Source organism: Patella vulgata, chromosome 4 (assembly GCF_932274485.2).
Source record: "Patella vulgata chromosome 4, xgPatVulg1.2, whole genome shotgun sequence".
NCBI classification, from domain to species: domain Eukaryota; kingdom Metazoa; phylum Mollusca; class Gastropoda; family Patellidae; genus Patella; species Patella vulgata.
Genome location: NC_065882.2, coordinates 21,804,914 through 21,822,102, shown reverse-complemented (window position 1 = coordinate 21,822,102; position 17,189 = coordinate 21,804,914). Strand labels below are relative to the sequence as shown.

The following is a 17,189-nucleotide window of genomic DNA, read 5'->3' as shown; positions in this document are numbered from 1 at the left end:
TATTTTAATGATTTAGCTAAAAAATAAAATACTCAATTGGGTTGATCTATGATGTGTTATTTCTATTCGTGACGGGGTTGCTAATTTTTTATTTCAGGTTTAGCTTACTCTGTCAACTGAAGAACACAAATTCATTATATTATATCTTAACACTGGATTTACCCATAGACGCAACATTTTCAGCGAAGGCAGATCCTCATCAATAATACTAATCAACATATAAAAACAAAAGAAATGAAGAATTTTATTTTTTTACTCTAGTCATTTTTATATTTTATTAATTAGATAACGTAACACGAACTTGTGTGATCGTAACTTGAGCACAGGTGTATATTAAATAATAATACATGATATTTAATATACAGTAATATTGATACGTTTAATTAAAAAATCTACAATAAAGAAAATGTCATGTTTGATGACGTCAGTGATAACTATATGAAATGATATTTTATGGCATCTTAACATACTTAATCATGATCCTTTATCATGGTGATCGTTAATCATAATATATTTTATGGATTCTTGTCACGGAGATTCCGAGGGTTACTTAGCTGTGTTGTCGGGTCATCGATCCCCGTTCTGGGATTTCCACCTCCATCATTCCAAAAGGTCCATAAGCAAAATTAGCAGACATTTATATCCAGGCGTGAATATTTGTGTGGCGGGGTTCACTCCACCCACTTTTCAATACAATAGGAACGCCTCTCTGGATTAACACTGTTTACAAAATTATCCTAATATCTTCCTCGTCAATTTATTTCTCAATTCTGTATTAGCTTGCAATACCCTTATTCTTGTTTTATTACGCATTTTAGTCAACTTTGCCGTTATTTTCTTCTCGAAAAAATTACCAGAAAAGGTAATTTAGCGAACGGCAAATTCATTAACAGAACACGGTTTTTATGGGATACAATCACAGTTTTATTCTAAAAATTTGAGGTCAGTATATTATATGAAATTCATAGATGCAGAGACAGATGCAGAGACAGTAACATTGTGCCACAAGGATTAAAACTTAAGGGTCCAGTTAAAAATCCTTTACCCTTTTGATTCTTTTTGTCACTGTTATTTAATCTATGTAAATGGTTTCACTATCAATTTCATTATATTGACTTCAAGTTTACTAAATGTCATTGTGCTTGATAATGATAAGAATAAAACTACTGATTGTATTCCATAAAAACTGTGTTCTTTGAATGGAATGGAGTTTACATCTAGATCCACGCGAGGTTCTAACTGGTTCAGTCTTTTAACCACCCAAGCTCTCTCCCCTCCCAATAGTCATGTGATTATTTGTGATTATATGATGATGTGATTACATATATATGAACTACAGTCTATGGACATTTTCATCAAGCACAATTATAACGGTGATGCGGTCATGTCTCTGTGGAATCAGTACAGGCGTGATGATCGAATTATCTGCCCCTGCTTCCAATATGGTAGTCGAAAAAACTGACTTCTTGGCAACTTATAAACTTCTATAAAATCACAGTCTGACAAATGATCCTAAAAAAAACAACGAAATGATTAGTGTGGTAGACTAAACCTTTTAACGATGTACCTACGGGGGAAGGGGTGGGGATTGCGGTTCGATGTTGGGGTGTCGTTATGCTTTGATTAATCTTTTGTGACTAAAAATATATTATATGACATTGTTCATTGCTGTATGTCTTTTCCATGTAAGATGTTGCTCTATGCGGCACTTGGTAAACACAAAAGTACAAAAGAAATTGGGTAAGCACAAAAGTACAATGGAAATTCTAGCTCTCTGAACATTCCGCACAGAATCACGGTGGCTGAGTAAGACGCTGGATCACTAGCCTAGAGGTCTCGGGTTCGCTCCCGGTATGGGCCAAGAGAGTTCAACGGGATTTACCGGCGTCAGTGGTGCAGGACGGAAGGCCTGACAAGGACAGCTGTCTAGTCATTCAGATGGGACGAAAACCCGAGGTCTCGTGTCGTGCTCGTAGGCCATAGGCGTAGGCCATAGCGCCGCTGTCCGGGCAAAATTCCTCTCATAGCCCGTCTTCATTAGCCAGTCGGAGCAGAACAGTAGGCCGTTAAACCCCATTTCATTTAGAACCTTCCGCACAATTATTAAGTAGCATCAGGAGTTCTATACAAAGTGTGATAGAAAATATCTTCTTCATACCGAATGGTTAGCGCGTGCGCGTTGAATCGTAAGGGCTGTCATTGAGTCAATTCCCCGGTTGTATTTGACAAGGAGTAGGGTGGCCTGTCCAACATCGTGGGTTTTCTCCGGAGTATCCGGTTTCCTCCCATTGCTAAAGATCCCTAGCACAAGCGAATTATTGAAATAAAATTGAACCTTTTGTTAGTCCCGAAATGACCTAGTTTGTGTGGAGTGGGCGTTAAACCCCATTTCTCTCTCTCTCTCTTCTTCATACTATCCAAAAAATAAATATACGGAATCTGAAAAAGTTTACTGATGTTGCAGCAGGACTATCCAATATAAATATATTGGGCGTTTTCCAAAATCATCTAGTTAAATTAGCAAAAAATCAGGAGTGAAATGCCTGTGTTATTTGTCATAATATATTTTATAAATTGATCAGGTGTTTTACCTGTTTATTACTTGGATCAACATCATTAGGTAGTTCTGGTTTAATTAATATAAATGGGTCGTATTTCGGTTTGCTGACATGTTCCAAATCATCAATCTAAAATGAAGATATAATTAATCAATCATGAACATATCTGATTCAATTTATACTCATTTTATCACATTTTCATAAGCAACTATGTGTGAGTAATTCCCTGTTGTGAAATAAGTCGTCAGAATGCTAAAATAACTGCGTGCAATCCCTTATTGTCAGCTATCTCTGTGCAGTCCAGCATTGGTGTAATCTCCCATCGTCAAACACTCCAGCGTAATATAAAGATATTCTCCTTGATATTTATTAACGTTAAACTTCTCAATGTAAAATAATAATAGCTATATTAAATAGGCCATACATGTTCTTCAGCCCCTTGAACCCCATTCATTTAGGAATAAAATATTTTTGATATAAAACAAGAGAACTATATGAAATAATTATAGAATAACTAATACACATCACTAGAAAAATTATGTTTAATCCTTTACAGTAGAATAACTATGTGTAATCCTTTACAGTAGAATCACTATGTATAATCCTTTGCTGTAAAATAACTGTGTAACCATTTTTACTTGCGTCCCAATATATACACGGAACCTCGGTTTTTTGTCCCATCCGAACGTCAAGATGTCTTCCCTTGCCTTCTCCTCTGACTTGCTCACATCAATGCAAAATAAGTATGAAAAGTACAACATAGAATTTACAAGTGTGCATCTGTTAATATATGTTTATCTTTCTGACTGATTTATACTATATTATACTTACATCTACATGTATATGTATAATAGCGTTTTCTTGTCTCACTTTCTTTCTCCACAAGTCATAATTATCTTTACCCTAAAATATTACAGGAACTATATTATAGTAGAATAAAAGGTAAGATCATACACAATAAATAGTAGTTTTACCAACAAGCATATTGGTCCAAAAATTATTCAAAGCAACCTATCAATCCCAACGGAATAAGTTTTACTGATTTCATGCTGCAATCTTTATTGTCTTACAATTTACAATTATTTGTTTGACGTCTAATTATAACTCGTTTTAATCCATAAAATTGCTATCGGAAGAACATTTTGTGGTCTTTATTTATGTTACATTTAATATGTAGAATGCTTACTTACCCCGTAACCATAGTGATTCCAGTTATTAAAACATTGTGTAAAATTTGTTGGTTCTGAATGTTGATTAATAAACCACATCTCTATATCTTCTTGTTTTCTACCAGCAACATCATTACTGACATAATCCTATAGTTAAAATAAATATATAAAACTTGCAAGCCCCCTTTTCTATCTTTTGGGGAGTTTCAAACTAAAATACTGACAGTCTGTAAATCTAGTTTCTGGAAAAATTGATCCGGTAGAATTAAAGGCCCATTGCAAAATATTACTGCAGTGTTGAACGATAGTAAAAAAAAGCTGACGTTGTGAGTTGTCAATGTCCTATTAATGGCATGTCGAGACATCGCAGTGGCATCGTAAGTAAGGATCCAGCGTCAAGGTTACTTTACCAACGAAATGAAATGAAATTGGGTTTAACGTAAATTATTGTTTTGCTCTGACTTGGCTAATGAAGACGGAAGACGGGCATACACCATACAGTGTGCTATGAGGCAGATTTTGCCTGGACAGCGGCGCTACGGCCTACTTTTATATCGAAATCCAACTGCCACGTGTTCTTTTACGTGCATGCAAATGTGTTCAAAGGACCTCGGTTTTACGTCCCATCCGAACAACTATACGTCCTGGCCTCTGTCCTGCACCACTGACACGTCGGAATCATGTCGGAGAATCCCAATGAACTTCCTTGGCCAACCCCGGGATCGAACAGGGGACCTCCAGGTTAGCGAGCCAACGTCTTACTCACTGAGCCACCACGGCTCCGAATTTTATCAACTCTTGTTGCATCATGAGGTATACTAACCAACAATAATTGTGGTATTTTCTGTTTGATATCTTGTTTTACTGCTGAACCACACCATACCATAATCTATATAATATAAATAATTGATCTTAAAAATGAAATATTTGGAAATATAGTTTTGTCAGGATATTAGGCTGCATTTCTACATAATAGGTCGGGAAGGACGAAACAGTGAGATCGATGTAACACGGACCTTATAAGAAATTAGAGACTTTTGGCAAGTGTAAATTCTTGGTCCGTATCGCGCATCCGTATGGATTTTGTGTGTGACGTCATCAATGTGTGTGTGTATTTCTCATACGTGATACGGCATACGGATACGTTAGCACGTATCGATCAGATTTCATACGGAAAAGGTCCATATAACATTGTCGTCATTTTACCGTATTTTTTGGCTATTTTTAGACGCTAAAATTTTGTATCAGGGCGTTTTTTATGAATCTACACACGAAGGTGTATATTTTGTGTAGTTTTAACCATTTTAAAGACTGGGGTTTAATCATAATTTTTGATGGTTTTTTCTCGGGATTTTCATACTTTTCGTGTCTGTCTGCATACTGGTTGATCTACTTGCTAAATTTAAGGAGGTGGGACCTTGCAAATGTAAACCTTCTGAAATGATACATTAGTGAAACCAAAAATTGCTGTTGGGTCGAAGTCGAAAATTTTTTAATAAGATTCGACATAAATTTTTTTGAGCGACTTCGCTCCCAACGGGAGATTGTAGGCTAGGCACTTGACTAGTACTGATGGAGATCTTGGTAGATATCTGCCATCCTTCATGCTTTAATAGAACAAAGCTCAGCTCAGCTATGCATACGCAGGCGACGCGAAAATCTACCAAAACTCAAAACTGCATTGGCGTAACGTATCACGTATACTGCACGGATACGTGATACGGATGGGAAAAATTCCGCTTGCCAAAAGTCTCTAATATAAGGTCCATGGACGTACGTAGACAATAAATGAAATGAAATGAAATGGGGTTTAACGTCCTACTGTTTTGCTCCGAACTGGGCACGTAGACAATAATCATTGATACTTACAATTCTGACAGAAACGTCGCTGTCTGGCCAAAATTCCTGTCCACCGCTAAGCACACCTGTCCATATTATATAAGGAGATCACTGTATGTTCGTCTCAAAATGACATACGTAAAAATATCAACCGAACGATAAACCCTAATGCCATTTTTTTAAAACAACTGCAGAATCAGGGGATGTAACTCTATTTTATGGACAAGAATTATTCAAATTTTACCTGATTAAACAAATCCATGAGATAAACACCATCCTCTGTTAAATCCTGCGGATTATATATAAAAATAAACATTAAAAAGAATCTGAAACTGCGCATAATTTTATTTTACAATAACGGGAGAAATAATGTACACTAGATAATTTACCGCGAACAAGCCATATCGTCTGCTAGTTATCCCGATAAGAACTCTCCGACGAATCACTACAGCAAATAAAAGAACAGTTCTCCTTTGTGTCTTAAACATTCTTAAACATTTAAGTAATAAATGCTGTTAGTTAAAAGTGTTGTCATATTATTAATACCGGTAGATATATCCGACACACCTACTTCACAAACAGTAAAATAAAACAGTTGTATAGAAGGTATATATACTAACCATCTGTGTAAAAGTGGGTATATCTAACATAAATTGGTCCGACTGGCTTATAAAACAATACACTAATCTGGGCTTTCTTTGTTCCAAACTTTTGACTACTGGTTCATCTAGATTCTCATTTTTACCACCAAGAAGATCCCAGAATAGTGCTGTTTCTTTTCCTTCTAACATCACTTCATAAGTATACATCCTGACACAAAGACAATACACACAACCTATAATCCTTTGTCAATCATGTTATCGTATGTCTTTAAGATTTAGGGTGTATTACTGTGGAAATGGTAAACACAGCGTGAAGTCAAACACGGCATCGACCAAGGTCGTGCTATTACATTTACTGAATTGTTTTGTTGTGGTAAGCGCCCCTACCAGATACTTTTAAGGAACATCGAAATGTATATAATAATTGTTTACGCGAGTATGCAAACTGATCTATAAGCTTATTGAAACATATAAAACAGATATACCTACCTTGAAGGCAACAGAAATGTTAATATTGTTTTAGCATATTCTCTTTCTGTTCCTCCTGACTTTCTTCCGAACCACAGAATACATTCTACATCAGATAGAAAGACAGTGACAGCTGATGATGATAAATACGATGATGCTGGTGGAACCTATAATAGTTAGAAATTCCAAGTACTTTACTTACATTGACTTTAATAACCTCCCGAATTTCAGGAAAGTAAAGCGCACAAGATGACGGCGTATGATGAGCAGACCTACTTTGGCAAACGTCTTAAGGTGATGATGACAGAATAGTAATTATTGGTGCCATTTAAAAATTCCGATATTCAAGCTTCCATGTCTTGGTTTTGAATTTCCCTGTCCTTTTAAATCATTCTTCCTACTTTTTGCCGAAGTTTTGCAAAGTTTGACTTACCTGTGAAACTCTCATGTTGCCCCCTTTTAGCTCTCTAACACTAAACATTTGTTCTTCATCTTTACCTATTTTAACTGTACTATCATACTATAAACAACAGATATATCAAGTTATTTTAACTGTACTATCATACTATCAACAACAGATTATATAAACAACAGATAAAGTTATTTTAGCTGTACTACCATACTATAAACAACAGATATATCAAGTTATTTTAACTGTACTACCATACTATAAACAATAGATGTATAACGTAATATTTTGAGTGAGATTTTTATGATTTTATTTTTACATCGTATTAGACAAATCTTTCATAAATATATTATGTAATGATATTACAGTGGCTGTAATATTTGTATAGCAAACAATACGGAATACAGATAAATATTAAAGACTGCACATAGTGTCGAAGTAATCCACCACAGCATATAATACACTTACCACTATCATACTATGTTGTAATGCTGCTAGAAAATGGGGTGATTCTTTGCCGTCAAGAATTCTAATCTGCAACAATTAATTAATTAAGCTCAATTAAAAAAACAAAGCTGCCATCTGCACAAGTGTCCGATATAAAATTTCTGGAATAATTTAGATTGGGACCAATAGCGGGGTTCGTCCACAATCCCACCCCACAATGAATGTAAGCGAAATACGTAATATAATGCATAAGTGTGTTCAAAAACATTTCCAAAACAGAACATAGATCATATTGCCTATATAGTTGTTCGCCGATCATTATTTCGCCGAAAAGCAGTTTTATTAAGTTGACATAAGTTCATGTCATATTATGTGATTGTTATTGATTTTGTTATTTATACAGAAGCTTACCACTGTTGCTGTATTTTGTAGAGAATAATTCATGGATTGACTCAATTTAACTGCTGATTGTTGTTCTTTTAAACTAGAATTTTTACCCTGTAAATAGTTATATACAATAAACTTAGAAATCTATTCAGGTGTATGTATTTGTTAGGCTACGCTTTACAATGACAATAAATTTTGTTATGCCTATAAACTTTAACAGAAAGTCGATTCAATTTTGAGAACGTTGTTCGTCAGGCCACTGTTTATTTAGAAAACACCAAAAGCTTGTGAAAGTTATATAATATATGTACTGTTTTTATAAACCTTATGATTATTTTCCTCAAGTAAGCCATTCTGTAATATAATACCGCGCGGCGTTATTAAATTATATCCATGTTTTTCGACTTACCAACCAGTAATATAATGTATGTCTTAATATTCCTGCTGTAAGTCTATGGTGTAAAACTAAATAACATGATCCATTTGTAAATATACCCTGTCTATCCCAAGGTACCGATTCTAAATTATCATCCATTATTTTCCATATCTAAAATTGAACGGATAGAAAGTGGTTTAACATCTTGTAAACACATAATTGGGATCCGTTTTTATCATGGCACCCCATCACTGAATTAGTCAAAAATAAAATTGTCGATTTCAAAGGGTTTTAGTTATTATTATCCATCTAATATTAATACTGAACGAAGGGATAAAGGATTGACGTCTTGTAAGCACATAATTTGAATCCCTTTAATGCCGCAATGTATTTGATTTGGTTTTAAAAAGTAGTATCGATGTCAAAGTTTAATATGTTGATTTGTTTTCTGGTATGACAACCCTTGTGTTCAAAATTTTATGCCCATAGATAAAGCCAACGTTTATGTATGTCGAAACAGTACACAAACAAAGCTTCCTTCAATTTTTCCAAACAGAAATAGAATCGTATAGAAACTGCCCCATTACAAATCGAAATTAAAACACCAGATCTCACACAATGCAATATTTTATTTTGCTATTCGACGTTAAATAGAAACGATTTATCAATGGGGATTTCATAAGCCATTAAAGTTTCTATTTTAAAGTCCATTCTCAAACTCAGCACCACAGCCAAATAGAAGAATTTGAGTTTATTGAACTGGTATGATATTTTGAAGTAAATATTATACAAGTCTATAATTATTTATTAAATTCTATTAAATATCTAACCTCTGTTGATTCTTCTGTTTCTTCTACAATATGTTTATCATCATTTATTATACCATCACTTCTTACATCATAATATGATCTATATTCTGATCTAGACGGTATGGTGCGACCTGCAACATTTACCAAATTAACCCAATTTTATATTTAGAAATGCTTTGTCTGGAAAGTAATGAGTTTTGCCAGGGCAACCAAATTAATGTTCCTTGGTCTTGTTTTTTTACATTTTCGTTATTATTTCAGTAAGGATTATCAAACGTGGTGTTATCCGTGATATTATCCTAACAATGGCACTACAGACTTTAAAACAAGCATTTAACTAAGATTTCTGGAATCGAAATATATATAGAAGATATTTGATATTATACAGAACAGATATTTTAATCTAGTACTAGAACAGGCTTAATTTTACTTCTCATATTAGTGGAACATTTGGAACATTTAGAACATATAATACTAGTACTAACTTCTACCATTGATAGTAGTAGAACATATATAGGTCTACATAATTTAACTTACTTTTTTTACTGATACTAGTAGAACATCTGGGTGTGTTTGCTGATTTGATATAATAATTATGCCAGTTAATAAAACTCTGCTTAAATTCGTCCGTTTCCCATCCCCCTTTAACTCTACACATCGACTTATGACTGGGATAGCTGTGGTAATTACTGAATATCTGAGAGTAAAAGAAAAACATTTGAAAAATTTATACATTTCAAATCGTTTCGAATGATAGGGCAAAAATGAAACCATAATTATTGGCGTAATGCTTAAATAGGGTGATGAAAGGGAGTGACATGAAAATAATTTTTACCATTCCTCTAGTAACTGCTTCAGCTAAATCGCGTGATGCTGCCAAATGACCCACCCAGACGTATACAGGTTTCTCCGGACCACGATCTAACAGGTAAGCATCCTGAAATTGAAACATAGTTCCAATAAACAATGCACAAGATGAAAATCATAAATCACAGTATGAATGCTTCATACGTTAAGTCCATGGAATGAGGTAACTGCTAATATGTATAATACGCTTTAGATAATTGTTTTAAGGTTGAAAATTAGACTTACTGTCCTGACCAAGTATTTTTGATCTAAAGGCTTTTTGGAAACTACTGGCATGTCATACAAAACTTTTCTCCCGCTTAATCTGGAATTAGAATTTATACAGAATTAGAAAATTTGCATTAAAGGATGACCTAAAATGGGCTGTGCTATATTTGGATCCTAAATAAATGACTTCTTACCTCAAACTTGTAAATTTTGGTATGAAGAAATGAAATGAAAAAAGGGTGTAACGTAGTACTTTTCTGTGGCGACTGGTTTAATGAAGATGGTGTGATAAGAAGAATTTTCGGGGAAAACTTGGTGTATACTGAATAAATGAAAATGTTCTCACCTGTGAAGAACAACTTTAGTTTGACTATCGTGGTAATTAGAACAGTCGATCGCTTTAACAGCTATATCACCCCTCAATCCTAGCTTTTTCAGAAATGATTTTTGTGCTGCTAAATCTGTAGAATCTGTAAATCATATACACACAAATGAAACTGCTTTGATATCTAGAATTATCATCAAATCCGACTATTGTGTAAATGAAATGCAGTAGTGGCTGACAGAAACATAATGCAAAAAAAAGTAATATGGCGTTACACAAACCAAAGGGCACTGCACTCTTGTAGCACTATCGTCGTTGCGACATTGTTTTTAAATTTATAGACAAAGAATAGAGAAATAAGATGACTTTATATTTCATTAATTAATATATTTGGCAAATTAATAGTTCCACACATATTCACATATTATATATATAGTGTGTACTAAATCAACCTAGTCTGTAATTGACAGTTGACACATAAAAAGAGCTATTTAGCCACGTGAGTGGAATTATTCTAATTGCACAGGTCCAGGGCCAAGAACAGACTTTCTAGGCGTGATATGCAGGAGTCTTATAAAAGAAATCATAGTAAAGTTTTAAGTTAGACTTCCATTAGATTCCAGAGAGGTTCCATCTGAGTTTCTAGACAGCCGCGAGGCTGGCTAGGGTCGAGAAATGGTTTTAGCTAGTATTGTAATCTGTGCCATGCTTGTATACATGTATTCGGCTATGCTATATAAAATGTAGAAGCGAACTGTTGCATTGTTATTCCTGGTAAGACAAACGTCTTAAGAAACTGTAAGAAGTAAATAGACAACGTGAAGCAGAAGTAAAGACAGCTAGAGACAAATTCTAGACGATCACTAGGCTACAGAAATATGTAGTAAGAAAAGATGCATGGGTCGTATGTAGGATGTGGCGACCGGTTTCAACGCCCGCTCTAAGCGTTCATTTTAGGAGGTCGGTACGTGTCTGCGATATCACTCTCGGTGACAGCGGACGTTAAACACTAAAAGAAGAAGAAGTGGTCAGGTGGTACTGTATTATAATACTAACCAATGACTACAATATGCACTTGCCCCTTTCTTTGTGTATTCCTCATTTTTCTTGCTAGGTCAATCGCCTGAAATTATCCAAATATCCAAACACTATATTACCTCAGGAAAAAAAATCACTTTACAATAACATCGGAAAAAGTAGTAATTCCAAGGAAACGTCATAACATTAAGGGAAGTAAGATGTAACTCACCTTTACTCTTGTAGGGTAAGGACACTGATCTCCAATCCAAACATAAAAACGCGGGAAACCATCCAATATAGCCGCTCCCAAGGAAGAAAGTTCTTCAACATACGGTTCGACCTGTACAAAAATATATAAATATTATCAGACAGTTATTCCAGTAATTAAACAAAATATTATATGATATCTGATCTGTTTAAGCTGACATTAAAATCAAAGTATCAGATAATTACACTATTTTGCTTTATTACACTATTTTGCCTATACCGTTTTTTTAGGACTTCGAATTTTGTCTAATGATTTGGATTGTTCGTACTTGGTTTTATTTTATAATTTCCATTGCTTGGATGTGAAAGGTTGCGTTGTTAACTTACACATTGGGCTCTAATGTAATCTCTTCCATCTATGGTATACAATCTTTTATGGTACTTGGCGGCTCGACGGGGAATAGTTATTGGATTCCCTTCAACGTATCTAGAAGAAATGAAGTTTCAAAGTTAAATCTAGAGTCTAGAGGTTGAAGACATTTGTCATACCGCATTAATTTTCAAGAGTCGTATTTCTAAAACTCAAATGAATCAAAAGTCATATTTCTAAAACAAAATGTGATTTTAAAAAAAAATCGGTCCAAATTATCTTAAACTCTGTTGATTTTATCTTAAACTCTGTTGTATCAATTCACTATGGCAGAGAACGCCACCAAGATACATTATGTAAGGGCTAAATCTCCCTTGTTTGATTTTGTTTATTATCGTAACAACCTTAGCAATGAAAATCGAGACTACTCTATTATTCAAACGACCATAACTTTGCACAAAAGGAAGTAATTTGGATGAAAATTTCCAATTAATCAATTTTCATTATTTATTTGTAAATTAATATAGCGAGAACTGTCAGCTCTTCATCTAATTCTTACACAATAAATATTTAATGCCTGTTTTACTTACACTAATCCTTCGGGAAACAATTTCATGAAACATGAAGACTCGTGGCCTTGAAACTAAAAAAAGTAAAAACATAAAGCTAAACTGATATGCATGTTAAGGGTTTACATCGATTCACAATGCTTAGCACAATTTCAGAACAAATCATGACTATTAAAGCTAAAAATGGAAACGACAAACAAGGGTAAAATTTATGATAAAAAAAGAAACCAGAATCTTCATATTTTAAAATAATTTTATATGGTTCTGTGAGCAATTTAGTAGACAATTATGGCATAGCACGAATTTATGAAATTAAACTTTTCTTAGATTTGTACAGGAATCTTACCTCAAATGAGAAAACATGCGCTCCACCAAAATGTTCATCTATTTGATTACATCTATCATGACCTCTGTCTTTATCAACCTACCAATAACCACATGCAAAAGTCTATATATTATACAATTTCTCTCAAGGCGGTTTGTTCATGTGGATTATAAACCAGAATCTGTCCACCACTCATAAAAATCTACATTTAATACAATTTCTGTCAGGGTTGATCATGTGAATTATAAACAGCAATCTGTACACCACTAACATTAGCTGTATTGATTTTGTAGTCAATCAGGTAAGATTAAAATTGTTACTGGATGAAATAAAATCCAGCAATTCTCTTACCTTAGTAGATAATCTCCCTCGCCAGTGATGTAAATATGCCGAACCATCATCATCAATCTGAAACAAGAATACAGATATACCAACTTTATCACCCAATAACATATTCTATAACGTATTCCATAAGTATGTGTTTTGTTGATATTCTATAAAGTAAATATCGTTTGTGTGATAACTTTCATATTACCCGAGCCATAGGAGATATCACTTTACATGAATATGATTGGTCAATAAAAAAGGATGGAAAGGATCGAGTGATAAATAAAATCTTCTACTCGTTTTTTTTTTTTTTTTTTTTGTTTTTTGGGGGTTTTTTTATATAAAAAGTATTAACACTCGTCGATAGAGTAAAAATTCCTCGTTCTTTTTTACATTATCGACATGTGTTGATATTTTGTGTTATAGAAAAGACGAGTAGGAGATTCTCTATTTATCAATGCGGGGTCCATCCAGTGAGTATGGAGTATGGCGCTGGCTCACTAACACAGAGGTCCCGAGTTCAATCCCGATGCTAGCCGAGATTTTCCAGTAGGGTTTCAATTTGGCAGTGGTGCCGGACGGAGCGTCAAGCAAGGAAAGGCGTATTTCCGCCTTTATGGTTCAGACAATTAGCAATCGCGTGAGTTTTTCTAAAATAACGGTCTGGGTGCATGGTACTAGGCATTATACTGGACCCTTACCTTCGGGAACACTCTTTATTTTTCTGACAAATGCTTAGCTCAAGATCAAAACTATATGAGGCCCGCACAACCCCGATATAAGTACAAATCGTCGGGGTCGATATTTGACAGTAGGATTTCAGAAGCTCAATATAAACAAGTAAACTTTTATATTAACACTTGCTCCATTATTATGATGACACAAAAATATTATTAAAATAATATATCTGTAATAATATGTACATATTTTATAATAAAGGAGCTAAATCTCTATTCTTTAGCACCTAGAAATGAACATAGATGGGTCACAACACACACAATAATGTAATATGAATGTATAAACTGATTTACATTCAATCGAAATACGCGAAGAGTCTAAATTGAATGCAGTCTTTGACGTCTGGTTATTCTAGTTTACACCGGTAGTGTTTATCCTCGTTCACTGAGTCGCTTTATTACAAATGGCGCTCAAAAGCATTCTGGCACGCGATTCTTGTGTCAATTTTAAAATTTTCATATTGTCTTAAATCATAAACAGTTAATATGGGCGGCTTATCTGACGGCCCAATTTCACTCGCAAAGAGATACTCTGTCAAAAGTGAAAATGGACGTTTTTGATTTTTGTCTTAAAATGAGTAATTGCTCCACCAATCCTCAGACATTCAGCAATTTGTCGTGGCATGCTCCTAATCAACCGTCCAATCACGATTTAGGGCAATCTGAACCACTCCCCTTGCAGTGCCACGGCCAATTCTTGCAGTGTTGTCGGTCGACGTTGACGTCGAAGAGCACGTCTCCCGATCATGTCCCAGACATGCTCTATAGGGGAAAGGTCAGGACTCATGGCTGGCCAAGGCATATGGACAATATGGTGACACTGGAGGTAGTCATTTACAACACGAGCGCGGTGGACAGGGGCATTATCATCTTGAAAGATGAAACGTCGACCTGAACGTTGAGCAAATGGCAGAACTATCGGTGCTAGGATGTGGTCACGATAGTACACACCAGTGACCCTTCCTTGAACAATATGCAAGTCCGTTCTGCCAGTCATGGCGATTCCTCCCCACACCATAAAAGATCCACGACCGAATATGTCATGCTGTCTGACATTAACGTTAACGTGAAATCCAGAGTAAATCTGGACTCACCTGAGAACATTACACGCGCCCATCGACGATTACCCCAATTTTTACGCTGCCTACACCATTGACGCCGTTTGCCATGTGCTGGCGAGTTAAGGGGTGGCGAGTTAAGGGGGGCACGACATGCGGTCGTCGCGCATGCAAATGGGCTGCATGTAGCTTATTTCTAATTGTTTGGGGTGTAACTCGAATTCCGGTAACTTGGTACAAGTTTACAGAAAGCTGATTGACCGTTTGTCCTCGATTTCGCAGGACCTGTGTACTAATGTATCGATCCTGGGCTTGTGTAGTGGCTCTAGGGCGACCCGAATGAGGTCTATCATCAACATTGTGTGTTTGTTGGTACCGGTTCCACAGTCTGTTGATCACAGACTGTGACACATTAAGCATGTTGGCTACTGCTCGCTGTGTAGAACCCATTTGAAGAATGCCAATAGCACGTAGACGTTCATCATGTTGAACACGTTTCATTGCAAATTAAACGTAACACACTAAACCGCGTGCAGCTCAGTGGTTCTGTTGGGGCGATAAGTTCTGCATCTGTGAACATACTCTCAAAGCATGTCAAGTGTCCATGACTATTTATCATATCACAACATGCATATTTGCATTTCAATATCCCCTACTTTTTTTTTAAGAGTATATATTACTATAGTGTGTAACTCGTACTATATTTATATGTTATAAACTATGATAGCACACGACTATTAGTTACCGTACACGTATTTAATACATAAACATATTCAAGTATGTTTATTTAAGTTATTGAAATGAAATGAAATGAAATGGGGTTTCACGTTATACTCAGCGACACCAACTGGTCTAATGAAGATGGGCCGTATGCAGTATGCTATTATTATGGTTCGAATTCCAATTGCTCGGGGTTATTTTACGTGCAAGCCAACTTGTACACTGGATCTGTCCAATCCGAAAGACTAGATGTTGTTCCTTGATATGACCTCCACCGGAAAAGCCGAAAGAACTTTCTCGGCCAACACCAGGAGCGAACCCGATACCTTCTGGTTAGCGATGCAGCACCTAACTCATTCGGCCACAGCGGTCCTGAAAGTTATTGACGATATAGAATATGCTGATCATGGAACGAATATCATGCAGTTTAGATTATTTTTAATTTCAGCTGAAGTGGCGGACCGAGTTCACATCCGCTGACAACTAAATACTTTTAATACGTAACCTTCTCTCACAAGGATTTATTTGCCGAGTTAGTGGTATCCTACCTTCGAATTAAAAGCTAACAGAGATTAAATCTGTAAAATCAAACACCAAGCCACAACGCTTAAGAACTGTGATTAACAACTAATCACGATATCGGAACCATTTACATCAAACTAAACTGTAGCAACCAGGCGTAAATAATGAAGTTAAAGTTCTATTTATTTTACCTTCAATAAAACATACACCGCTTCTTCATGAAAGAAACCGTGATCATTCTCTTTAACTGGTTCCAAGTCATTGCTCTACAAATATAACAATGCAATAAGTACATAATATCTGAGTATGTTCCTCAAACTAAGAAACCACACTTAAGCAAAACAGTGGTACAGATAAATCCTCGCGCCATCTTGACCTTTATATTCATGGATAGAAGCCAGTTATTTTTTTTCTAGCTAACTGACGTTTTAAGACATTCTGCAGTAGATCCATTTACTTGATACTTCGAGAATAGATAGCTGTCCTGAATAGCCGCCATATCCAACAATTAGTGTATATTGTCTTGTAATGTGGTCCTATCCTGGTTCTATTCTGTTATACACAAAATGACTAATTAAACCTTTTCAATTTGATTAAATGAAAGAAGAATATATACTTCTCAAAACTCTCGAAATATACTTACGTGTTTTCGACTAAAATCGTCGATTTAGGACTTAAAGTGTCGGTCGACTAGCTGAGTGCCTGTTCTCAAGCGGAGCTAGCTGTAGACAGAGAGCGTAAGTTTAGTATGGTTCTAAGACGAGAAAGATGACGTCATGAAATCAGTGAAGGTAATTGGAACTTTAGCAAACCATAACTTACGTTAGGATTGGGCGATTTTGGTCTAAATAAGACTGCTTTTTATTGTGTC

At 35.4% G+C, this 17,189-nt stretch overlaps 1 protein-coding gene and 1 long non-coding RNA gene across 2 annotated transcripts in view; both read right to left on the bottom strand.

The window, feature by feature from the left end:
• Positions 1 to 227: 227 nt before the first annotated feature.
• Positions 228 to 2,436, bottom strand: LOC130012423 (uncharacterized). The gene is made up of 2 exons (XR_008787833.1): positions 2,336 to 2,436; positions 228 to 1,512 (listed from the first exon to the last, which is right to left on the bottom strand). It is a non-coding gene; the product is annotated as an uncharacterized LOC130012423 (long non-coding RNA).
• Positions 2,437 to 7,174: 4,738 nt separating this feature from the next.
• LOC126817424 (villin-1) overlaps positions 7,175 to 17,189 on the bottom strand; it is a 46,838-nt gene continuing 36,823 nt past the window's right edge. Inside the window, exons 45-60 of the mRNA XM_050544390.2 lie at positions 16,510 to 16,584; positions 13,306 to 13,362; positions 12,976 to 13,053; positions 12,651 to 12,703; positions 12,078 to 12,177; positions 11,713 to 11,823; positions 11,520 to 11,586; positions 10,485 to 10,608; positions 10,157 to 10,235; positions 9,900 to 10,001; positions 9,602 to 9,761; positions 9,086 to 9,195; positions 8,289 to 8,426; positions 7,904 to 7,990; positions 7,514 to 7,579; positions 7,175 to 7,201 (exon numbers count right to left, since the gene is read on the bottom strand). Of these exons, the coding sequence (XP_050400347.2) occupies positions 7,175 to 7,201; positions 7,514 to 7,579; positions 7,904 to 7,990; positions 8,289 to 8,426; positions 9,086 to 9,195; positions 9,602 to 9,761; positions 9,900 to 10,001; positions 10,157 to 10,235; positions 10,485 to 10,608; positions 11,520 to 11,586; positions 11,713 to 11,823; positions 12,078 to 12,177; positions 12,651 to 12,703; positions 12,976 to 13,053; positions 13,306 to 13,362; positions 16,510 to 16,584 (1,434 nt within the window). The remainder of the gene's footprint in view (positions 7,202 to 7,513; positions 7,580 to 7,903; positions 7,991 to 8,288; positions 8,427 to 9,085; positions 9,196 to 9,601; positions 9,762 to 9,899; positions 10,002 to 10,156; positions 10,236 to 10,484; positions 10,609 to 11,519; positions 11,587 to 11,712; positions 11,824 to 12,077; positions 12,178 to 12,650; positions 12,704 to 12,975; positions 13,054 to 13,305; positions 13,363 to 16,509; positions 16,585 to 17,189) is intronic.